The 24398-nt window shown below is 50.5% G+C and overlaps 1 protein-coding gene across 2 annotated transcripts in view; it reads left to right on the forward strand.

Annotated features, from left to right (window-relative positions):
* The window catches only part of WDTC1 (WD and tetratricopeptide repeats 1), a 71764-nt gene extending 48268 nt beyond the window's left edge, over positions 1–23496 (forward strand). The window contains exons 4-16 of one of the 2 annotated variants that reach the window (XM_060017099.1): positions 3069–3115; positions 3559–3670; positions 6436–6626; positions 9070–9252; positions 10417–10511; positions 10844–10959; positions 12272–12347; positions 12935–13043; positions 13840–14013; positions 17098–17333; positions 18766–18946; positions 19887–20079; positions 21492–23496. In XM_060017099.1, coding sequence (XP_059873082.1) covers positions 3069–3115; positions 3559–3670; positions 6436–6626; positions 9070–9252; positions 10417–10511; positions 10844–10959; positions 12272–12347; positions 12935–13043; positions 13840–14013; positions 17098–17333; positions 18766–18946; positions 19887–20079; positions 21492–21689 — 1911 coding nt within the window. In that variant the 3' untranslated portion in view covers positions 21690–23496. The remainder of the gene's footprint in view (positions 1–3068; positions 3116–3558; positions 3671–6435; positions 6627–9069; positions 9253–10416; positions 10512–10843; positions 10960–12271; positions 12348–12934; positions 13044–13839; positions 14014–17097; positions 17334–18765; positions 18947–19886; positions 20080–21491) is intronic. The other variant, XM_060017106.1, reaches the window with a different exon arrangement.
* The last annotated feature ends 902 nt before the right edge of the window (positions 23497–24398 follow it).

The raw sequence follows: 24398 nt of genomic DNA on the forward strand, positions 1-24398 counted from the left end.
ATCTGTTCTTCTGCCTCAGTTATTCTGGTATTGATTCCTTCTAGTGTGTTTTTCATTTCAATTATTGTATTGTTCATCTCTGTTTGTTTGTTCTTTAATTCTTCTGGATCTTTGTTGAACATTTCTTGCATCTTCTCGATCTTTGCCTCCATTCTTTTTCCGAGGTCCTGGATCATCTTCACCATCATTATTCTGAATTCTTTTTCTGGAAGGTTGCCTATCTCCACTTCATTTAGTTGTTTTTCTGGGGTTTTATCTTGTTCCTTCATCTGGTACATAGCCCTCTGCCTTTTGATCTTGTCTATCTTTCTGTGAATCGATACCTGTTTCTTAAGATAATGGATGTAGAATGCTGTATTAGTTTTCTATTGCTACCACAACAAATTACCACAAACTTAGTGGCTTAAAACAACACAAATTTATTATCTTACAGTTCTGTAGGTTGGAAGTCTGCCATGGGTCTCACCAGGCTAAACCCTTGACAGGGCTATTCTCCTTCTGGAGGCTATAGAGTAGAATCCGTTTTCTTGCAATTCCCGCTTTCTAGAGATTGCTGTATTTCTTCGCTCGTGACCCCCTTCTTCCATCTTCAGAACTGGCAATAGCAGGTCAAGTCCCTTTCACACCTACATCTCTCTACTCTCTGCAGCCAGGAGAGGTTCACTGATTTTTTTTTTTTTTTTTGATGTGGACCATTTTTAAAGTCTTTATTGAATTTGTTACAATATTGCTTCTGTTTTATGTTTTGGTTTTTTGGCCCTGAGGTATGTGGGATCTTAGCTCCCTGACCGAGGATCGAACCTGCACCCCCTGCATTGGAAGGCGAAGTCTTAACCACTGGGATGCCAGGGAAGTCCCAACGTTCACTGATTTTAAGGACTCGTGTGATTATATTGGGCTCACCTGGATAATCTAGGCTAATTTCCCACCTCGAGGATTTTAACCTTAATCATATCTGCAAAGTCCCTTTTGCCACCTACCATAACATATTCATGGGTTCCAGAGGATCAGGACATGGACGTTTGTAGGGGGGCCGTTGTTCTCCCTACCCCAAGTGCAAGGTACTGTGCCTCGCTCTTTGTAAACCCTCAGTAAGTGGCACTCGTTCAAGGCCCTCGGTACTCTGGGAAGTTGCAAACTGAAGACTGAGCCCTGGGCACAAGTAATTTAAAGCCTGGTAGGAAAATGAGAGGGGTGAGGACAGAAATGATTCTGATCCAGAAAGAGTGAACAGAGTCATGTGTGGGGTGTCCACCAAGTGCTGTGGGAAAGTGAGAAGCCTCAGGTCAGTAAGTGGTCTGGCGAGTTTGAACAGAATGAATGTGTCAATAATGTATTTAAGTGCAGAACCCAGAAAGAAATGAGGATCAACTCAAATGAGAATCTTTTTGGGACAATGGGTAAGAAGGAAGGAGAAGGCAGAGGAAAAGCCTCTTCTGCCTCGAGAGTCAGGGAATTAGATTTGTTCATGTCTCTTGATTCTTCCCACTAGTCCCCCTGGACTCACTTGTTCATTATGCAGCAGATATGTGCCAGGCACTGTACCTGGCCTAGAGGATATAGTGAACACAGTACACAGAGGCCACTTCCCTGCAGCTCAGTGTGGTGAAGCAAAATAACCATGTCAACACAGAGCCATAATACAGTGTGGCAGGAGGAGCCCACAGGAAGGATGTGCCTCCTTCCCAGATTTACAGGGTGGGAAAGGCATCTTGAGGGAAGTGCTGATAAACTGCGACCTGAAGAATGAGTTAATCAGGATGCTCTGGGCCACAGGTAACAGCCCAACTCAAGTGACCTTAAACAATAATGACTGGAAGCCCAGGAGTAGGGTAGGCATCAGGGTTGGTTACTCTGGTCACTTTGGCTCCATTTTTCTGTGATTCCCTTGGCTGGGCTTTCCTCTCTCTGTTTATTTCACTCTCAGGCTGGCTACCCTCGTGGTCCCAAGTCCCGGAGTCACATTAGGACACCCAGCATCCAGAGGAAGAAAGGCATCCCTTTCATAGACTCTCTCCTGAAAATGAGAAAACTCCTTTTCCACACACTCCCAGCAACTGGTCCCCTTGCATCCGATTGGGGTCACAGGCTCATTTCTGAGCCAGTACCTGTGTCCAAGTGAATGCCGTGTCCAATTTGGCTTAGATCTAAGTTCCTGAGCCTATCACTGTGGAAAGGACAGTGAACTTACACATGGTCTGATTTGGGCTGGGCAGATAATGAAATGAAAATCAAGGTGCCATTAGGAATGAGGGAGGGTGAGGGAAAGAAAGAACAGAGTGCAGGAATGGAAGTGACTTGTTCTCTCCTTCTCCCATGTAAGACTAGTTTCTGCCACTTCATACCTTCTGCTTTCCATGGATTCTGTTTCCTCTTATTTCTAGCTTTGCCATGACTTCTCTCCGCACATGCTTTCAACTTCAGCATCTGTCATTAACTGCCTCACTTCTCCATGTCTCTCAATTCAAATCCCCAAGCTTAATTTACCTCACTATACCAGTGTCCACCTACTTGGAAGTAAGCTGCAGAAGATCTAAATACAAGATTTATTTTGTATACTGCTCTGCCCCCAGCATCTGAACAGTACCTGGCATGCAGTAAGTGCTCGATGAATTAAATATGTGCCAAATGAATGGAAGATCAGCCTTCTAGCTAATCGGCTGCCTTTCAGTCAGTTGCCCTCTGCCAGATTTTCTGTGGCTGAGGGGGTGTCCCTTGAAGGGACTGTTGACATGTCCCCTCTAGTGGTAGGAGCAGAAATTTGTTTGGATATAACTTCTACTACTATTATCTGAACTTCAGTTTACTTTTCTGCAAAATAGGATCAATGAAATCTGCCCTTTATGGCTCAGAGGGGTTCAGTATCAAGTGAGATCATGAATATGAAGGTACTTTATATATTGTAAAATGCCAGGCAGTTTAATTCAATCCTGGTCACTCACATACGCCTGGAAAACACTGATGACAGAAAGGCTGTTTTACCTGTTCACTTCCACTTCTTGATGTTGAGTGATCCAGGAGAACCTCTAATTGACTCTCTTCTTGTCCCTCTCCATTTGCTCCCCCAGGGTCACTCAGGATGTGTCAACTGTCTGGAGTGGAATGAGAAAGGAGAGTAAGTATGAGCTCTGACACCTAGGGGGTGCTGGAGAGTGGTATGGGGAGGTTGGGAGAAGGGGACTTTCCTTCCTCTTTGTAGATCTAAGGAAAAGAGTGGACCCAAGAGTGGAGACTGCTGCTCTGTGCTATGTACTTAAGTTTAGTTCATCATTATCAATACACAGTTAAACAATGAATTCCAGATAGATGGAAAGTTGAATGACCTTCCAAACCCTGTTTTTTTAATAAGCTATTGTATTTAAGGAATGATGAGAAATTCTCAGGACAAAATAGAAGAGAATCAATCACTGTTTACAAGATAACCTTATATTCTGTGACATCTACTGTTCTTCAAGTTCTGTGTAGCCTAAGTCCTTATCAACTGGGAAACATGGGATAGAGGAAGTGGGGGCAGGAACTTGAGGAGAGGTCAGAACTGTTCTTTCTCTCTACTTGCAGCTTGCTGGCCTCTGGTTCTGATGACCAGCACACGATTGTGTGGGACCCGCTGCACCACAAGAAGCTGCTTTCCATGCACACAGGACACACTGCAAATATCTTTTCTGTCAAGGTGAGCAGGATAAGCCACAAAGCAAGTGGACAGTGTGACTGGGCTGTGCACGTGGTTGTGTTTGCATGTGTGTGTCCCATGTATACCCTGGGGTCACAGACATCTTTGTGATCTGAGCATCTGCTGGTGATTCCTGAAATTCCGTCTCTTTTCCATGCTCTGCTTCTTCTCTTAGAGCCAAGAGGCCAGCTCCAAATAAATTTATACTTATGTGAGTGGTGATGATGGGAGGTATGGTTCTGAGCATGAACTTCAGTAGCAGGCAGACCTGTGTTTGACTCCCTCATCTGCTCCTTGGAAGCTGTGTGAACTGGGAAAATCACCTGACCCCTCTGGGCCTGTTTACCCATCTGTAAAAAGGAAGTAGCTAAGGAAAATCCCCCACGTTAATGAATAAATGAGTAAATAAATAATTTAACTAAAAAAGGAAGTAGCAATCCACAGCGCTGATGTTACATTACAGTTCAATGAGATGATTGATTTAAAAAGCACCTGTCACAGGTGATTTTAGCTGTTCTACTTTTCATAGGAAATGAGTCTCTGATTGTTGGTCTAGGGGAGTTGAGCTGAGAAGAGGGGAGGCAGGGGACTTAAAGGACTTCAGACCTCTGAAGACCTGTTACGTGGAAGTGACATGAAACTTGTGCCTCTCGGTCCCAGAAAACAGACCTAGGAATAGTGACTTAAGTTTTCAGAAGCCAGTGTAGGCCTGATGAAGGAAAGGATTGTCTAATGCTTAGAGATATTTGAAAAAGGTAAAATGGGCCTTCTGAGGATGTAGTAAATGTCCTAGCACTGAGGTATTCCTCACTGGGCACTTCCATCTGCTAGGTTGAAGGCTGAAGGAAATGACCTTTAAGTCTTTCCAGCTCTGAAATTCTGTAATGGATGTATGTGAGAGTGAGGCTGTCCTTTGGAAAGCCTCACTAATCTAAGAAATGTTTTCCTAATTAATATCAAGATGAATTACAAGATACCTGAAGAAGAAGATTCAAGAGCTCAAAACCAACTTATTTCACTCATCAGAGCTTCTTTCCTAAGCTCTGATTCTCATCTCCTGTTCCAGGGACCAATCCTAGATGAATTTCTGTGATTTGAGAGACAGAACAATGCTGATTGACCTCTTGCATGATGAACAGAGACTGCTTTCCTCCCCTGAAAAGTGTTAGGTCCAGTTTAAATCTGTGGGGTCAGATCTGGGGAAGGGACCTAAGCTATCAGTTTGGCATCATAGAAAACAAAATGTTGAGTTCAGAGACCAGAATTGGACAATGACCTTGATACTCCCTAATAGTAAGACCTTGGGCAAGGCACTTATATTCACAGACTCTCAGCCTTCTCTTCTGTTATAAAAAGGTATAGAAAAGGGTTCCTCTCTCTTCTGGTAATAAAACACCACAGATCTATTTATTTAACCGACGAGCTCCCCCTGGTGGCATCTATGGTGTGGAACGAGTATGGCAGTGGCCACAAGCTCTTCCCAAGGGTTCTCCTGTTTATTTCTATTGCGCGTGGGGTATATGTTGTCTCCAGCCAGGATTAAAGACTACTAGTTGTCCCTAAAAATGATCAAATTCCATCTGTGTCATCTAGCCCTTATGCTGGTGAGCTATTAGAGAAGTGCATGTGGAAAGAGTGAATTGTTAAAGTCAAGTGGGGCTTTAGCTACTTAAATGCAGGAAAATGTCAACACCCTCTCCCCCACCCCCCCAGACCCCAGCACCCATTCAGCCTTGTTGTGGGCTGGGAGAAACTTTTCAACTAAGAAAAAAAGATAATTCAATCTTTCAAACTTAAGAAAGAAGAGAATAACTCAACTAACACCACACCCGAATATTTTTCTTCCTCAACACTAGGTGATAGAACTGTATACGTTTTAAAAATTATTAATCAAAGTTATGTTTGTGGCTATTTTGACCTTGCCATATGTGATCTGGAATATTTTGTTCTCAACTTCACCAGAATGATGGGGTTGTCCTTTTGAATAATGGCCACATAAAGATGTATTCTTCTGATGCTCAGCCCTTCCCCAAGTTCTGACTTTTGAGCCATTTCCAGCACTTGCCATTATAAGGAGCGCTACTTGGAGCATTTCTGCATAGGCCCCTTTTTTCTTTTAGAATTATTTCTCAGAAGTGGAAGTTTTAGGTCAAAAGATAGAAATAGTTTTTATGTTTCTTACCTATTGCCAGATTGTTCTCCAGAAATATTTGAACCAATTTAAAACACCCACTCCCTTATAACACTGAAAGTCCTTTTCATTTCAAGACTAATTTATTTCTTAACCCCCAGGTTATTAAGTAGCCATCATGAGGCATATAGGAGTCAGACTTGAGTTTGAATTGACAGTCCTCCTGAATGCTAGTACCGAACCTTAATTTTTAATGGGGTTATTGTAAATATTAACAAGATAAATTACCTGCTCGATGTCTAGCACATGGTAAATGCTTAGTAAGTGGTAACAGCTATGATTATCATCCATTCAGCTCTTACCTGGGGAAGAATCAGAGGAAGAGGGTTCCTTAGGTAGTCCAGCTTGGCCTAGGTCAGGACCGCTCTGGCGAAATAAAGGTGTACATCCTGATTTTGACCTTTGGGCCTACAGGCTGATGCTCGAGATCCAAAGTTTTCTTGGCGGATTGTCTTGGATGGGCTCGTTTTCTTATCTGATGTGGAGAGGGAAAAAAAGGTGCTAACATCCAGGCTGGTCTCCTTCCGTGGCCTAGCCCCACCACCTGCCAACCTCTTCTTCAATCTCTCCCAAGCAGTTCCTGCCTCACGCTGGGGACCGCATCTTGATCACAGGGGCAGCTGACTCCAAGGTGCATGTCCACGACCTGACAGTAAAGGAGACGATCCACATGTTTGGAGACCACACAAACCGGGTGAAACGCATCGCCACGGCGCCCATGTGGCCCAACACATTCTGGAGCGCTGCTGAGGATGGGCTTATCCGGTGAGGGCCTGAGGCAGGGAGTGGGGCCTGTGCCTCCCCGGCTCCCACTCCATGTCGGTTCCCCCATCCTATCTGCCCTACTGCTTCCTTCCACAGGCCTGGCTCCTTCCCTCCAACAGAGTTCCAGACTCATTTGTCTGCCCAGCACAGTTAGCAGTGAACAAACTCCACTGACTTACTTACCCTATTCTTCACCTTCCCCACTTCTTACCCTCTCCTGAGCAACATTCAAGCCCACTGGCTTTCTCACCATCTCAGATGCACCGTCTGCCTCCTCTGGGCCTTCATACTTGCTGTTCCCTCTAACTGGTTTTCTCAGTCCCAGCTCTTTCTCAACTCTTTCTTACCCTAAGGAGACAGCTTAAGGGTCACCTCCCGAGAAGCACCTTCTCTGACCATCCTATCTAAAATAGATCCCCCACCATTGTTCTTTGTCTCCGTGCCCTAATTGTATCCTCTATAACTCTAATCACCCTCTATAGTTCTTTTATTTTATTTACTTGATGGCTTACTTTTTTGTCTGTGTCCCTCACTGAGTAGTAAACTCCCTCAGCATTTTGTCTGTCTTGTCCATCTTGTCCATGTCTTTCTTGTCCTTGGTTGTGTTCCTAGAGCCCAGCACAATACCTGGCACGTAGAGGCACTTGATACATTTCCCTTGAACAGTCGCTCAATGGGCATATTCCTGGGAGGGGCATAGCCAGCCAGAAATGGTTAAGTGGACTCTCCCCCTTTTCACTGGCCTATATCGTCACACCTTTGCCTCTACTTCCCTTCTTCTTAAAATGGTCTCATTGCCTTTCTTTAGCTCCTTTCTTCACATATAACCTTAGAACTTTTTCCTTATCTCCACAATCTGCTTTAATATCCTTCCTTGAGATGCTATGGGACTTTGTGCCCTCTTCCCTGTTTCAGAGGAAGAGGGGTGTCTAAGTCATACATGAACTAGAACTCAGACAGATCAAGTCAAGTCCTCCCTCTGTCATTCAGTGTCTGGGGCAAATCACTTCACCCCCCGGACCTCAGTTTCCTCATCTATAAAATGGGAATTATCATAATATCTCTTTTGTTGGCCTGAGCATTAAAATTGAGATAGTGCCCGTAAAACTTTAGCCACAGTACTTAGCAGACACAATGCATTTGGTCGGTGGCGGGTGCAACTCTCTGTTGCGCTGGTTGACCCTGACTGACTAGACTGTGCCGGGGCAGCAGGTAGAGGCTAAGAACCTGGGGCATGGGGCAGGAGCCTGAGCACTTAGGGGCAGGCACAGTCCGGGGAGGAGTCCTAGCAGAAGGTGAACACAAGCTGGCCTTCCAGAATACACAGGATTTGGATGGGCAAGGAAGAGCAGAGTGGACTCCCCAGCTTGAGCAGAGTTTGTGAAGGCACGGGTAAACGTGCCACATACAGGACACAGTTCTGAGGCTGTAACTGACCCACACTTAGACAACTGAGGAGCAAGGTTGGAGAGGTATGTGAAATCATGTCTTGAAAACCAGACTGAGTAGTTTGATAGAAGTAAACAAAGAGTAAACTCATGCGAAAAGTATTGAGGAATCTCTGCAATTTTTTGAGCAAGAAAGTGATGCAACAAAAACAATATTTTAGGAAGAGCAGTCTGGTGAGGATGGCTTAGAAAGATAAGTGAACAATGAAGAAATTATTGGAGATGTTTAGGCGGAGGTGGGTGAGCACATGAATGATGCCCTCGCCATTCTCTGGATGTGCCTGTGTCCCAGCATCAAAGCAGTTCCCCAGTAGAAGTGTGCTGACGCTGGGTGGATGTTTTGGCCTGACTTTACCACCCGGATGGGACTTGGGCTTGTCCTGGCAGTTGGTGTTTCTAGGTAGCTCTTAGATGATCTCCAGATTTTCTTTTCTGTCACCTCTATACTTCTTTCATCTCCTGCAAGAAACTAGGTTAAGAATAGAATTATTCTTAATCAAGGATCAGAGCAGAGGGGTTAAAATGCAGTCTTTCCAGCTCTGCACTATCTCAGTGCTGCACTTACTGCAGTGTCGTCCAGGCAAGTTATTTAGCTTCTTTGAACTTCTAGTGGTACCTAGGGATGGTGTGAGAATTTAATTAGATAATACATGTATAACACTTAGGAGCAATACTGGACACAAAGCAATTTCTCACTAAGTGTTAGTAGTCAGTAGTAATAGTACTTAGTAACAGTAATATTGATATCTGTTACAAAAAAAAAGGGGGTTAGTAGTATCTACCTTAAAGAGTTATGTTAGAATAAAACAGAATGTGTGTGAAGCCTACTACAGGTGCCTGGCACACAGTGGGCACTCAAGAAATGGGAGTAGTTTTTGACATTATTTACAAACAGGTTCAAAGCCACTCCCAATTCCTTTGCATTTGGGCCTTGGCTTCTCCCCTGCCTTCCACCCATGGACACAACCCCCAACCCCCTGTGTCCTCTCTCACAGCCAGTATGACCTTCGGGAGAACAGCAAACACTCGGAGGTGCTGATTGACCTGACAGAGTACTGTGGCCAGCTGGTAGAGGCCAAGTGCCTCACCGTCAACCCCCAGGACAACAACTGCCTGGCAGTGGGGGCCAGTGGGCCCTTTGTGAGGCTCTATGACATTCGCATGATCCATAACCACAGGTATGAATAGCGCGGCCTCCCGTGGGCAAGGGGACCCGGAACCTGCTGCCCCTTTCCCTCATTGCCATGCCCTCTTCTTTTTGAGGTGGGTTGTTTTTGCTTTTTGTTTTACATTTTTTATTTCTTTAATGTTGTATCTATTTTATTTATTTACTTGTGGCTGCATTGGGTCTTCGTCGCTGCGTGCGGGCTTTCTCTAGTTGCGACGAGCGGGGGCTACTCTTCGTTGCGGCACGCGGGCTTATTGCGGTGGCTTCTCTTGTTGCGGAGCACAGGCTCTAGGCGCGTGGGCTTCAGTAGTTGTGGCACGTGGGCTCAGTAGTTGCGGCTCGCGGGCTCTAGAGCACAGGCTCAGTAGTTGTGGCGCACGGGCTTAGTTGCTTCGCGGCATGTGGGATCTTCCCGGACCAGGGCTCCAACCCATGTCCCCTGCATTGGCAGGCAGATTCTTAACCACTGTGCCACCAGGGAAGCCCTGAGGTGGGTTTTTGTAATTTTGTGATTCTTTTTTAAAAAATTTAATCCATGCTTATTTTGGAAAATATGAAAAGTATATTAAAGAAATTACCCATACTCCATTACCTGAAAGAAATCACTGTATATAGTATTTTCTGCTTGTTCTTTCACTATAAGTGTGTGTACAGAGTTATAATCTTATACATGTAATTCCTTTATTTGTACATATAATTCTACTTTATTCTTTTTTTTTTTAAACAAAAGTAGAATATACTCAGAATCTCCACAGAAGTCCCAGACCTGAGCGGCTCCGCCAGCCTGGGTTTTCAGTGGACTCCTGGGACAAGTGCAGAAACTTCTGGCCTGCATTACTTTCATTTGTGGATTTGGGTGACCACTATTGCTCTGCACACACTGCATGACTTAGGGCGGGCCTTGAGCTTTTAGCTTCCTCATCTGTAAAATGGGAGTAATAGGGTGGCCATGAACCAAGACAAGTAGGCGGGACCTACTTATAAAGCACTGTAATATATGTGTCCACAGCTGTCTAGTTGGTGGACCTTTGGGGGTGCTGAGATAAGGAAGAAAGGTACCTCCTCCTGTATCTCTCCAGGGATATACACTTGGGTTTTTCTCCAGGAAGTGTGGTATGGTCTAGCCAGGAGTACTGTTAGGCCTTATAACCTATATGGTTTGCCTTCCCACCAGAAAGAGCATGAAGCAGAGCCCTTCAGCAGGTGTGCACACCTTCTGTGACCGGCAGAAGCCCCTTCCGGATGGTGCAGCCCAGTATTACGTAGCAGGTAGGGCTCAGCCCAACTCTGGCCCTAAACTCTTGGCAGGGTGCTGATTGTCTGTGGGGCAGTGCAAGGAGGCGGCATGGCATGGTGACCAAGAGCAAGGGGTTTAGAATCAGACAGACCTGGGCTTTGATGACTGTCAGTGACCAGCTATCCTACAACCTTTGGTAAATTACTTACCCTTGAGGAGTCTTAATTTCTTTTCTGTAAAATGGGGTTGTAATGACTCAATGAGATAAAGCATATAACACAGTTGGCCCAGTTCATATAGTAAGGGCTCAACATTGGGAGGGATTGGAAGCCTCACACTAGGGTAACAGGGCTGTTCCCTGCAGGTCACCTGCCAGTGAAGCTGCCCGACTACAACAACCGTCTGAGAGTGCTGGTCGCCACCTATGTGACCTTCAGCCCCAATGGCACAGAGCTGCTGGTCAACATGGGAGGAGAGCAGGTATGGATGGCTGCCCAACGTGGCCCTGCCCTTCCCCCTCCCACCCTCGTACCCAGCAGCCAGGGCTGTGTACCCCACACCCCCTACCATGAGGCAGACAAGAAGCCTCATTGTAAATGACGTTACTGTGAAATGTGGAAGCGCCATGGCATCTTTGCAATATTCCCAGAGAGGCGTCAGGCTTAGAACTGACAGACTTGTCTCCAGATGCTGGCCTTTTGTTTACTAGCTGTGTACTGTGACTTTGAACAACTCTCTTCATTTTCCTGAACCTTGGTTTCCTCATCTTCTATCTTCCTAGGAGGAAATCCTGGGGCTCAGAGCATGCAGCCAGGCTGCAGTTTGGGGCCAGCTTTGGGAAGTGTTCTTTGATAACGGCAGGTTGCTAACCCTTCTGTTTACAATCTCTCAGTCAGGATATTTAGTAAGCCTTGCAAAAATTCATTTACTCTACAAAGTCACTGAGTACTTACTCTGGGGGTAGCATTATCATGAACACGAGGGAAACAAACGTGAAATATGATCCATCCTAGGCTGATGGGAGCGACATGGCAAGTGAAACCGTTGATGACATTTAAAGTCAAGGTGTGACACAAGAGAAATGGGATGGAGACTAGGTGAGCCCTTGAGTTCAGAAGAGGGCTCTGGCTTCAGGTTGCTTAGCTGTCACCTGGCTTAAAGGTAGCATAAAGATGAGTTGGCGAGGCAGTCTAGCAGAGTGGTTCGGAGCCAGACAGACTCGGTTTTGGGTCCTGACTGTGCCACCTTCTGCTTTTATGGCCCTGGATAAATTAATTAAACACTGAGCCTACATTTCTTCATCTGTTCAGGGGGTGATGATAATAGTACCTTTTCGTGGGGCGGGGGGGCAGTTCTAGGATGAAATGAAAAAAAGCCATATAAAACACTTAGCAGAGGTCCTGGAGCAAAGTAAGAATTCAATAAATAGTAAGTAATAATAGCTAATATTTACTGAGGGAAGTAACTAGCAGTGTTACTTTGGGCAAATTGCTTCTCTGCTCTGAGGCTTCAGTTTTCCCATCTATAACATGAGACCTCTGAGGACCTTGTCGACCTAATAAACATGTGATTCGAAGTAATGACAGTATTTCAGGCCATCCACCCTAAGGGCCAGGAACTGGCGAGATTTTCCTGCCTGAGGTTTGCTCCGTAGAAACACCCCTTCTCCCTCACTTGATGGTTCCCTGCTCAACACTCAGCTGTGTTCCTGGGAGCCACCCAGGCCTCACTCACAGTCCAGCCACATTCTTGCCTCACAGTGTCCATTCTTTTCTTGACCCCTGCACTCTAGGTCTATTTGTTTGACCTGACTTACAAGCAGCGGCCGTACACCTTCCTCTTGCCTAGAAAATGCCACTCCTCAGGGGGTAAGTTCTCCCTTCGGGTATCCTTTAGGGCATCTCTGCTGGGGAGCATGAGTGTACAGTGCCTCTGCTGAGAAGCCTGCCACTTACCTTGTGCTGGCTGTGATCCTGCAAAAGGAGTAGATTCTCTGAAATAACCCTGTACAGTAAGAAGGAAGGTAATATTAGGTCAGAGAGGTCTGTCAAAGGGGTTTGCGTCACAGCCCTTTTCACTTCCCTCCGAAAAAGCAGGTTCTTTCCGTGGCTTGGCTCTTGAGGGCCTGAAGTAATTGTCTTTCCCTTCTCGTCCTGGACCAGTCTCCTCATTGATTTCTTCCTGGGGCCTACAGTTGTTTTAGGCACCTCCTCACCCCCCACTCCATCCCCACCCCCAGCTAATGCCAAGTTGAAGTTGTGTCCCGCTTCAGCCAGCAGAGGGCGCACAGGCTTTTCTTTATGTCCTTGCCTGCTTTCTGGGAATAGACCTACCCTGGGGGGATAGCCCCACAATGGAACCATCAGACCCTGTGGTGGAAGCTGGAGGGCTGCTGAGGAGAAATGAGAACCTCCTCCTAAGTTGTTGCTGTTCCTTTCTGCCCACCCCCTCCCAGAAGTTCAGAATGGCAAGATGTCCACCAATGGTGTGTCCAACGGTGTGTCCAATGGCCTGCACCTTCACAGCAACGGCTTCCGGCTGCCAGAGAGTAGAGGACATGTCAGGTGAGGCCAGCCTGACTTTCCCAACCTTCCCAGCCCCAGTTACACCCCACTGGACTGGAGGGAGGGCATGTCCTGTAAACCTTCCTCCTGACCCCCACCCAGGCATACACCCCAGAGTCAGGGGACTGGGGCAAAGAGGCTTCTGGACTGTGGCTAGTGGTCCCAGTGCCACTTCTTCCTGGTAGGACTCCAGTCATGCTCAATCTGAAGCTCTGGTCCCTTGATACCAGTAGCTGGCGCCAGGACCCAGGGGCTAGCTCCTCTTAGCACTGGGCTCCCTCCTATAAAGGGGTCCCACACAGACGGGCCTCCCCCATTATATTTTCTCCATTCATAGCATCTTCTAGCCTCTGTTCACTTCCAGGCCCTGTGCTGGGCTTTGGATACAGAGGTGTCCAGATCCTCTAGCCCTTGAGAGAAACGTAATTATCTATAGAGAGATCCATGAGAGGCACTTGGATGGTAATGAGGTTCGGCTCAGCATGGAGGCTGTAGGTGTCAGCTACTTTCATGCCCAGGAGTTTGATTAAGAATTCCATTAAACCTGTCCAGGACAGCTTCATTTCTCCCTGTTTCCGCCCCGCCCCCCCCGCCACTGGCTCAGAGCATCTGGAATTGTGACCATTACCTATCACAATAACCCAGGCCAAGGATAGGAGTGGTACCCTCTTTTAGATGACAGTGCAGATCCCAGGGACCGGGAAAACCTGAGTGGCCTTCAGGCAGGGCTACAGACTTCCTGAGAGGCTCCTCTGGCCTTCCTTGGTTGGCCTGACTTGGCTCTGTTCCCTCACAGCCCCCAGGTAGAGCTGCCCCCATACCTGGAGCGTGTGAAACAGCAAGCCAATGAGGCTTTTGCCTGCCAGCAGTGGACCCAGGCCATCCAGCTTTACAGCAAGGCCGTGCAGAGGGCCCCTCACAACGCCATGCTCTACGGGAACCGAGCTGCTGCCTACATGAAGCGCAAGTGGTGAGTGGGCCTGATGGGAACAAGCTGCTGAGGCATCCATGGAAGGTAGCAGTGACATCCTGCTGCCTCTTAGGGCTTCTTAGGCCCAGGCTTCTCCTCCCCACCTCCAGGTTAGTGGTGGGCAAGTGCCTGACTCATTAATCAGGAAGCCTCAAACACCAAGAAAGCTCACAGTTAAGTGGAACATGTTCACAAGTAGCTTCAACATGGTGCTTTGTTAGGAAGTGCTGTGACCACTGGAAGTAGGAATTGGGAGAATGGTTAATCCCCACTCTTGGAGAATTGTGCCTTGAATTGGACTTTGAAGGAGCAGTAGAATCTTGCTAGATGGAAATAAGGCATTTGGTGAATTCAGTTGGTATCTGTTTGAAATGATTCTGCAGCTCCTTGACCTTGGGGCTTGCTTTCCTATGCTCTTGGACCGTTTGGACCAAACACGAACAAGATCCTAGACATCCAAAGCTGTCTGTGGGTCTTGCTGAGTTGTAGTGGCTGGTGGTAAGGGAGTAGTAGGTCCATATCCTGAAGAACCCTTTATCTTTGGAGACCACCAGGGCCCCTGGCCCTTCTGCCTGCAGCACCAGCAGGCAAGCAGGCAGGCAGACCCCATCCCCCAGCCAGGGCCAGGATGGGAGATGGATAAAGCTGGGCCCACAGCCATTTCTGCTCCGTCTGGCATCCCTTGGCTCTGCCCAGACAGACAGGCCAGCTGGTGTGCCATCGTCTGGCTGCAACTAGTCAGGCCAGAGAGGGAAGCTTAAGAAACCCACCCAAGTCAGCAGGATGGTGGATGGGGGTTCGGAACGATGCTGCCCCCACGGGCCTTAGCTCAGGCATCAGGAGCTTGCCAAGGGCTCAGATGGCAGCCAACCCCAGGAGACAACAGCTTTGGGGCCATCCTGAGGTGTGTTGCCCCTCTTTCCCAGCAGGTGGGTAGAATGCAGTGGTGTTCAATCAGGCTCTAGGCTAAGAGCTGCCTCATTCCTGCATTCTTGCTAAGAGAGACTGATGATTTCCCAATCCATGGGTATCCTCACCATGTTCTCTGAATTCCTACTATGCACTAGGAACTAGGGACACAAAGTTCTGTCACTCTGAGTTCTTGTGCTCCGGAGTGCCCAGTCTCTGGACAGGGGATAAAGACGTGGACATGCTTCATCACCAAAGAGGCAGGAAGCAGTAAGTCTTTGAATGATCAGGTGAAGTGCTGTGGGCATCAAGAAAAGTTAGGTCACTTTAACTGAGGATCAGGGAAGCACCAGGAAGATGTGATGTCTGAATGGGCTTTCCGTGTCAGCAGGCTTAGACGGAGACGCAAAGAGGAGGGGACTGTGGGGGAAGGACATTCCCAGGGAGATGAAATGGTGTGAACAAAGGCGTGGGGGTGGGGGGCTGACTGAAGAGCTTGTTTGCAGAACAACAAATCCATTTGGCTGGAGCAGAGGGTTTGGGCTGGGACTGGCAGGAGATGAGTCTGTGAGGTAGCCTGGGGCCAGCCTGGGAAGGACTTGGAATGCAGAGCAGTGGCGTTTTGGCCTTGATTCCGTGGACGATGGGCAGCTTCTGAAGAGTTTTGAGCAGGAGAGGCTGTGCTGAGGGCTGTCTTTTCAGGGAGCTTGATCTGGCAGTAAGTCTGGGTGGGTGAGCCCTGGGCCCAGCCTGCTCTCTCCCCAGCCCCACATGCCTGCCAGTGACCCCCAGAATGTCACATTCTGTCCCGGGCCAGTCTCCCCAGGGCTGCCATCTGCTCCTGGATGCAGTGGGAGCGGTCACCCTCTGGCACCTGGCTGCTCTCTGGTCTGGCTCTCTCCAGGAGCTCTGAGGGCCACCTTGCAGGCAGTAATTGGCTTTCCAAACAGCGCCTGCTCCTTCGTCACAGCCACCCGTTCTGACGCAGGCCGTGCCGTTGAAGCACTCTGTCTCCTGCCTGCCCCCACCCTGGCTGCGCTGCTTGCTCCTGGTCTGAGCATGGCCGCTCCAAGGACCGGCTGCTTCCTCTGAGCGCTGTAGGAGAAGGAGGGTCAGGAGGATAGCTCCCATGTTGGGCCTGCTCTGGCCTCGTGCAGGGGAGCTGTGAGCTGTGCCTTGGTGGAGGGAACGTCAGCTCTAGGGAGTGCTGCGTAGCACAGTTGGGTCCTAGGCCCACCTCAACCCAGCAGGAAAACAAAAAAAAACCCCACAGCTCCCAAAGGAGAAGTGGCTCCTGTGACCCGCCTGGCTCTCCAGATAAGAGGTGGGAACTGGTCTGTGGAGCTGGGGGAAGGTGTATTTTATATTCCGGCACAGGGTGGGAGAAGGGGGGGCTTTTTCTTTGGCCCCTCCCCACCCCCCCAAAACCATTCCCACTTCCCCGTATCCATGCTTCGGGAGTTTGGAGAAGTCAGTGTGGGTGATTTGGAGTTCCTGGTGTTTGCCCGCCCCCCACCCCACCCCCGCCATCAGCTTCCAGAGGACTGACTCTGCCAGACTGTCAGGCCCCATCCTCCAGCCCTGGGAGGTAGAGGCCACAGCTGCTGTGGATCAGTCAGCCAGGACAGAGGGGGGTCTGGCTGAGGGCTTGCTGCCTGCTGGTCAGACCCTGAGTCCCCAGCCTGGCCCTTCTGGCTTCCCCGGAGCACAGAACTGTCCTTGAGGGCCCCCCGCCTTGGACATGGCTTTGAAGGCCAGCCGGGGGCATTTGAGGAGGTGGATAGAGGAAGGGAGAAGGAGAGCTTGGGGAGCCTGAGGCGGGCAAGATGCCAGGCCTTCTGCTGCAGAGCTGCGGGTGCCTGGGGTGAGAGGGTGCGCAGTTGCACGCTGTGTCCAGCAGAGGGCAGCCGGACACTGGTTTTTGCCTCACACCCACCTCCCACCCTCTACCTACCCTGCCAAGACCTCGGGGCTCCTGGCTTGCCTTCTTAACGTAGTCTGTCTCCTGGGGAGCAAGGCCTGGGCTGAGCAGGATTCTCTTCATCCCCAAGTACCCTTTCCCTGAGATCTCTCAAAGGTGGGCTGGGGTGGACGCAGGAAGCGCAGGAGACGGAATGGGGACTCCCTGCTTGCTGCGTGGCCCCACCTCCAAGCCACGTTCCCCTGCCTTCCCAGGGATGGTGACCACTACGATGCCCTGAGGGACTGCCTCAAGGCCATCTCCCTAAACCCATGCCACCTGAAGGCGCACTTCCGCCTGGCCCGATGCCTCTTTGAGCTCAAGTACGTGGCTGAGGCCCTGGAGTGCCTGGATGATTTCAAAGGGAAGTTCCCGGAGCAGGCCCATAGCAGCGCTTGTGATGCACTGGGACGCGACATCACGGCCGCCCTCTTCTCCAAAAATGATGGTGGTGAGTCGGCACTGAGGCGGGGTTGCTGTCACTCTATCTATTTGCGGTGCTACAGTGACATTCTGGAGAGGACATAGTTCTGAGATAGGAGAGGCCTAGGCTTACGTACTGATTGAGAAGCCACATGACTTTGAGACAGTCACTTGGTCTCTTTGAGACAAGGATTAGCAATAACATGTTTAAGGCACCTGGTGTATTCCCCCCGGGACTCAGGATAGGAGTCAGCTGAGCCCAGTGTGCCTCGCAGGTCATTCTCTTCTGCTCACAGACAGGGCCTTGGCCATTCCATTGGGATCTGAGTTCAGGGTAACTGGCTGGGGTGCACTTGCTCCAGTTTGCCTGGGTGCAAAAGAAACAGCAGCACAGGGCAGCAGAAATGCCTTGGGCGCAGGTGTGGAGCCTCAGTTCCAATCTCAGCTCTGCCATGTGAAACCATGTGACCTTGGGCAAAGCACAGCCTCTCCGAACCTGCTGCCTACTTGCAGAGAGCATTCGAGGCCCTGCCCAGGTCCCCTGGGTAGCACTGGAGAGTAAACTAGGTAGTTGTGTGGTCTACAAACACGAGAGGGGAGCTCACTGAGGGCAGACATGGATCCTCCCTGTCTCCTTTGCAGTTTACTAACCATGGGCTGATTCATTAGTCTGAACAGTGCCAGGCACTGTGCTGGGTCCTGGGAATATATCTGGCAACAAGTCAGATGGAATTTCTGTGTTCATGAGTCTGTAGCCTAGTGAAGGAACCAAGCGATGGAGGAATAAAGAATGCCCTGCGGCCCTGCTAGGGTGCAGGTGTGGCGGGGAGGGCTTGATGGCATCCTGGGGTTCTTGGGGAAGAGACATTCAGGCTGAGACCTTGAGGATGCAGAGGAAGAGTTAACTAGATGCAGAGTGTAGCTGTGGGAGGTGAAGAGTTCCTGGCAGAGGGACCAGCACGTTCCAAGTCCCTGAAGCAGGCAGGAACAGGGCACTAAGAATACAGGTAGGATTTTAACCGGTTAGTACCTCATTTGGATCCATGATAACTTGTCTGCGAGAGAGGGAGGGCTTGGACCTTATGCCTTCAGAGCTATGGATCTATTTAGAAAAATCACCCCCTCGAGGCTCTCTTGGCAGTGCTTTACCCTCCCCTCCCTGCCTCTCACATCCACAGAAACAGACCTTGGGTCTGTGCATCCTTGGGGCTTCCAGACGTTATTCAGGGACCTAAGCCAAGGCCCTCTTGGCATCAGAGGTCTCCTCTTGAACACCCTCAAGGCCAGGATCCAAAGATGCTTCTTTCTCATAGTTGTTCCCAGTTTTCCAGGGAAGAGGTAGAGACGGGTAGCCCTACATTGCTTACTGCTTGGACCGAAAACCGGGTCAAGGGTGGGGAAAAAGTGGGGGAGGCGAGAGAGGGACAGGACTCTCACCTTTCCTTGTTCTCTGCCCTCAGACGAGAAGAAGGGAGCTGGTGGTGGTGGCAGCGGCCCCGTCCGCCTCCGCAGCACGACCCGCAAGGACTCCATCTCAGAGGATGAGATGGTGCTGCGGGAGCGAAGCTACGACTATCAGTTCCGCTACTGTGGCCACTGCAATACCACCACAGACATCAAGGAAGCCAATTTCTTTGGCAGGTCTGAGGCCCTGAAGAGGAGGAGGGCACAGCCCAGTTGGCAGCAGGAGGTTGGGGTGGGGGTGGGGGGCACGGGGACACAATGCTTTCAGAAAAGGCTCACATCCCAGCTCTGCCTTTGTACCCTTGGGCAAATGGCTTCATCTCAGTGGGTCTCAGTTTCTTCACCTATGAAATGAAACCAGCCCTCCCCACTCAAGGGGCCATAACAAGGACTAACGAGGTGACCCAGAAAGCATCCAGGGCAGCACCTGGACTCTTCCTTACCCGCACCTCCTGCTCCCCGTGCGCCCACGTGCCAGAGCTTGGGTTCTTTATCTGGTTGCTTGGAGCCTTGGGCAGGCACCCTCATAGGCTGTCAGTCTTGGCAATCTTTTGTGCCTAGAACTGTGCCCCCAGTACTGAGGGACCTAGCCCATGTCTCAGACACCATCACCCCCAACCCTCCTTTGTAGATGCTGTACTTTCTTTGGGTAGGCGAGATACACGAATGTGAATTAAGAGTCTCCGTCAAGATCCCTTCTAAACGTCAATGGTGTATCAGGGGCAGATGTGCTGTAGGATTTCAGGGTCTGGATCCAGGAAGGCTAGGACTACTGAGGGAAGGCTTAGGCAGGAGTGTTCCCAGAGACCTAAGAGATGCACCATCTGGTCCTGGCACCCAGGGTGCTTATAATGTACTTCGGGGGAGAGTAAGTAGGAGAGACCTAGGCAGTCCCTGACCCTGAGTTTAAGAGAACAGTTGAGCTGTGACACCGCTCTGCAGTGTGGAGAGAATTGCCGTGTGCATGGGAGTTCCGAGTCAGGTAAAGACCCCAGAGTTCGGGGGGCCGAGTGGCTCCAGACTTCCCTGCTCTCCCTTTCCCTAAGCCATGCAGCCTCTGCTTGAGGCCACAGGGCAGTACCCCACCTGACCTCCCTGCCCTTTGCCCCCCCGCCAGCAACGCTCAATACATCGTCAGTGGCTCTGATGACGGCTCCTTCTTCATCTGGGAAAAGGAGACCACCAACCTGGTCCGCGTGCTCCAGGGGGACGAGTCCATCGTCAACTGCCTGCAGCCGCACCCCAGCTACTGCTTCTTGGCCACCAGCGGCATCGATCCCGTTGTGCGGCTGTGGAACCCCCGGCCAGAGGTGAGGGTGCGGCAAGGTGGCAGATGCCAGACAGGGAGGAAGGTAGGGATGGACCCTACGTGAGGCCTCCAGCTGAGCCCATGAGGCCTCCAGGGAAGGGCAGTGAGTCACACAGAGGCTAGGAGCTGCTAGGATGAGTGAGCTCTCACCCCAGGGCCCCAGGCTGCATCAGGGTGGGAGCCAGCAAGCTCTGAAAGCTCCACATGAAGTGGGCAATTCCAGGGGCAAGACTTGTCTCCTGCCTTCCAGGGGCATATCCTCGAGCCAGCTGGCACAGGTGAGATTCACATATGGGAAACAGCAACCGAGGACTGGGTGCGGGAGGGCAGGGAGGGAACCAGATCAGCTCCAACACCACTTGATGAGAACGGTACCTCAGAGGCTCCCTAGGTACCCTGCCCCTCGTATACCACTGCCTTGTGTCCCCCAGAAGCTGTGCGGAGGCCTGTCCCTCAGTCACACGAGAAGTACGTAGGTTTTAGAGTCTGATGGGCCTCAGTTTGAATCCTGGTCCCTCCACTTACTGCCTGAGGGACTCAACCATCTCTGATCCAGGTTTTCACCATCTGTACATTGGAATGGGAATGACATTACCACCTCAGAAGGTTGCTCTGAGGATTAAAGAAGTGATGCCTGTGGTGTGTCCGGCCCACAGGGACACTTAGGACGGTGTGGTAGTCAGTGTGGGTAGTCAGGTGGCCTGGCCCCCTGCCCTCTGCCCCACCTCCTTCCCCTTCCCAGCTGGCAAAACAGAAGTCAAGAGCTGTGTCTAATTTTCTATGAATTTTAAAGAGAGAAACCCTATAGGACCCTTCCTTGGGGGGAGAGGAAAAGGAGGATAAAGGAATCCTCTTTGGGAGTGGGGTGGGGGGAGTTATATCTGTGCTCCCACCTCAGGTATAGAGTTTGTGTGCCCAGCATATCCTGGTGTGAATCCTCCCTCATTTATGTCCATGTATGCCACCCCCGTATATATAACCCTACGTGGTGTGCTCCCCGTATATGTCTTGATGTGGTATGTCCTCATCATCTTCCAGCGTGGGGTCTCCAGTGTATACCCTGCTATGTGTATTCCCCCCAGTTTATATCCCAGTGTGTTGTGTCTCCTCCAAGTGTATATTACCACGTGCCCCCCAACCCCAATATGTACAACCCCGTGTGGTGTGTCATCTCCCTCACATACAGCCTGGGGTGTGTGTGTGTGTGTGTGTGTGTGCGCGCGTAGGCACGTGTGTGTGTGTGTGTGTCCCATACATATCCCAGGATGCATTCCCCTCTATGCATGGACACACGTGGATATACCCATATACATCTCCTGGCATGTACATACCCTCTCCATACGTATAGCTCAGTCTGTGTGTGTGTCTCCCCTGCACATATGTCCCAGTAGTATGTGTGCCTCCCCCCAACAGAGTGAAGACCTCACAGGCCGAGTTGTGGAGGACATGGAGGGTGCTTCCCAGGCCAACCAGCGGCGCATGAATGCGGACCCGTTGGAGGTGATGCTGCTCAACATGGGCTATCGGATCACAGGCCTGAGCAGTGCGGGTGCTGGGGCCTCTGACGATGAGGACAGCTCCGAGGGCCAGGTGCAGTGCCGGCCCAGCTAGGCCCTCCTAGCCCTGGTCCCCAGCCCCTGCTACCGGCTGGGTCCTCCGCCCCTGGGCAGGAGGTCAGGGGGTTCTGTTTTGGTTTGTCTTCCCCTTCCCCCCATTTTTTCCTTTTCCCTGTTTTGTTTGTTAGTTTGGCATTGGGGGTGGGGATTGCTACAACTTGCTGGCTTTTGGACTTTTGGGCAATTGCCCCTCGACTGGCCCCAGCCCTGAGCAGAAGAGCAGGAGGAGAAGCCCCTCCACATGCCCACCACCACCTTGCACTTCCGTGTCCCTGGAGGGCTCCGGCCTGCCTCGGGTGGGGAGGCAAGGGCTGAAGCTGTCTTCAAGGACTGCCCTACCCTTCAGTTGGCAGCAGAAAGGGGAGTGGAATTCCCAGTCCATAAGGGCTAGCCTTGACCTGTTACCATTCTCGCTTCTGGTAGGCAAGGCTAGCTCCCTCCCGGTCTTCAGGGAAGGTTCTGAAAAAGCATAGGGTGCCCCCTTCCTTGCAGAGCCACTCTGTCAGGGTGGAAACAGAAGTAAGGATGGGAGCCCTGGAGGGGCAAGGTCAAGCCACCGCTTCCTTGCAGTACAGCGTCCCTGCCCTCCTCCCAGGCACTGGCTCTGGGTCCTGCGCCTGCCCTCGCTGGCCACCCCGGGGGCTTAGCCTTTCCCAAGGGCCCTGGCAGTGTGGGGCGCCCCACCATTCCCCACCCATCCGTGCCAGCCCTTCTGCACCCTGGAGGCCACTCTTCCTTCGGGCGCTCTTCAGCCTCACTGTGACCTTCCTGCCAGAGCTCCCAGCCAGGCCTCCTCTTGCTGAGATGGCACTCCCTGCTAGGAGCCTTCCAGGCCCTCCGTGCCCTCCCTCCCATCCCACATGCTGAGCCGCCACAAAGACCAAAGAAGTGATGGCTTTTCTCTGTCCCCTGCTGCTCTGGGGGGAGGGGGTGGGTCTCCTGAGCCACTCGGGTGGGGAAGCCCCTAACTCAGCCCCTCCCTCCTCAGCAGCCTGAGCTTTACACTGGATGCAGCGGTCACCCCACCACTCACCAGACCTCCCTCTCTGCCCCCTTGGCTCTCAGCTCAGGAGCTGCTCCCGCAGTTGGTTCATCCTTCCTCCCCTCTCCCTCTTCACTCCCCTCAGGGCTCACTTGGCTCCAGCCCTCCAGCTGCAGCCTCTGGGGAGAAGCAGCCTCCCTCGCTCCCTCCCTCCCTCCCTCCCTCCGCCCTGACTCTGCCAGGTGCCTCCTCTCGGCCAGGCTTCAGAAAAGCCCTGTAGACAGCAGGGCCATGTTAAAAGCTTTTTCACAGTTTTGAGAAGATGAGGGGTGGGAGTGGGGGGTGGTGAGGATAGTGGTGGGGGTCTGGCACCATCTCGTCATTGCTTTAATCCCAGCAACACAGGTGGCAGCCTCTCCCCCTTCCTCTCCCCCCCACCGTCCCTCTTCCCACCCTTCTCTTCTAGCTTGGTAATGAAGTATATTTATTGGTGAAGGAAACAGCTGCTGCTGCTTCTCCTGCTGCTGGGACTTGCTCCCCTGTCTCTTCTCCACGACCTTTCTCCAGCCGGGAGGGGAGAGCGGGAGTACTGGGGCTGGGCCCTGGGGCCCAAGGACTAGCAGGGGCCCCTTTGCTTTCCTGTGTTCGAGCCACCCGCCATTTCCTCTGTCCCTGCCTCCTGCCTGCCCAGCCTGGGCCCTGCCGCGTGGAGAGACACATAAGCCTTACTGTCCTCTGGGGGCAGGAGCCGAGCCTTTTTGTTGCTCCGCTCCCAGGAGAGTGAGGGTGACGCAATTGATTAAAACCATTTTGTTCTAGGTGTGGCTGGTGGCATTTGTGGGGTGCAAATGCGTCTTGGGATCAAAGTGAGAGTATCTCACCTCTGTAGCTCTGTGACTTTGAGTAACCACACCTCTACTGGGTAGAATAGGGCCTGCCTTGGAGGGTCACCAGCCTAGCAGGGCCAAGTGCAGAGCCCGGCACTGGTGGCTGTGATTTGCAATAATAATCAGCTTTCACTCTCTGGGCTGTTTTCTCATCTGTAAAATAAGGAGGTTGAAGTCTTAGCGGTTTTTCAAACTTTTTAAATCACAACCCAAACAAGAAATACACATTTTACATTGTGACCCAAGACACCCACGCTAATTTGTATGTATATACTGAACATAAGTTTTACACAATAATACGCTTGCTACATGCAATGTGTTCTGTTAAGGAGAAAAAAATGCTGACTATAACCCACTAAGTTGATTTCACAACCTGCAGTCTCTTGATGGGCCCTAGATTAGAGGATTTCTTAGACCAGAGGTTCCCAAACTTTCTCAGCTCACTGAACCATTAGTGTCTCAGTAGTTTTTTCATGGACCCCCTAAGCCAAAAGAAATACCTAACATTTCAGTGTGTTAGTTAAGCCCGGATCACTTAAGAAGAATTTATGTCCTACCAAGTTAGTCATTTAAAAAATTAATACATATAAGTTAGAGGAAACTTTTTATTTCATTCTTGAAGAAGTACAATAACTAATGGAATCTGTGTGCTTGTGGGGTGCTGTAAAACTTTGTCAGACTTTCTAATCAGATTGGACCGCACCACCCTCATTTCCTGTCCCACATTGACTTTCATTTGCTTTATATCACAGCAACTGCTAAAAACTCAGCTTCTCAAAGATGACATAATCAAAGGAATGTAGTGCAATCTAATGATAAAACTCTGAACCACCTT

Source organism: Delphinus delphis, chromosome 1 (assembly GCF_949987515.2).
Source record: "Delphinus delphis chromosome 1, mDelDel1.2, whole genome shotgun sequence".
NCBI classification, from domain to species: Eukaryota; Metazoa; Chordata; class Mammalia; order Artiodactyla; family Delphinidae; genus Delphinus; species Delphinus delphis.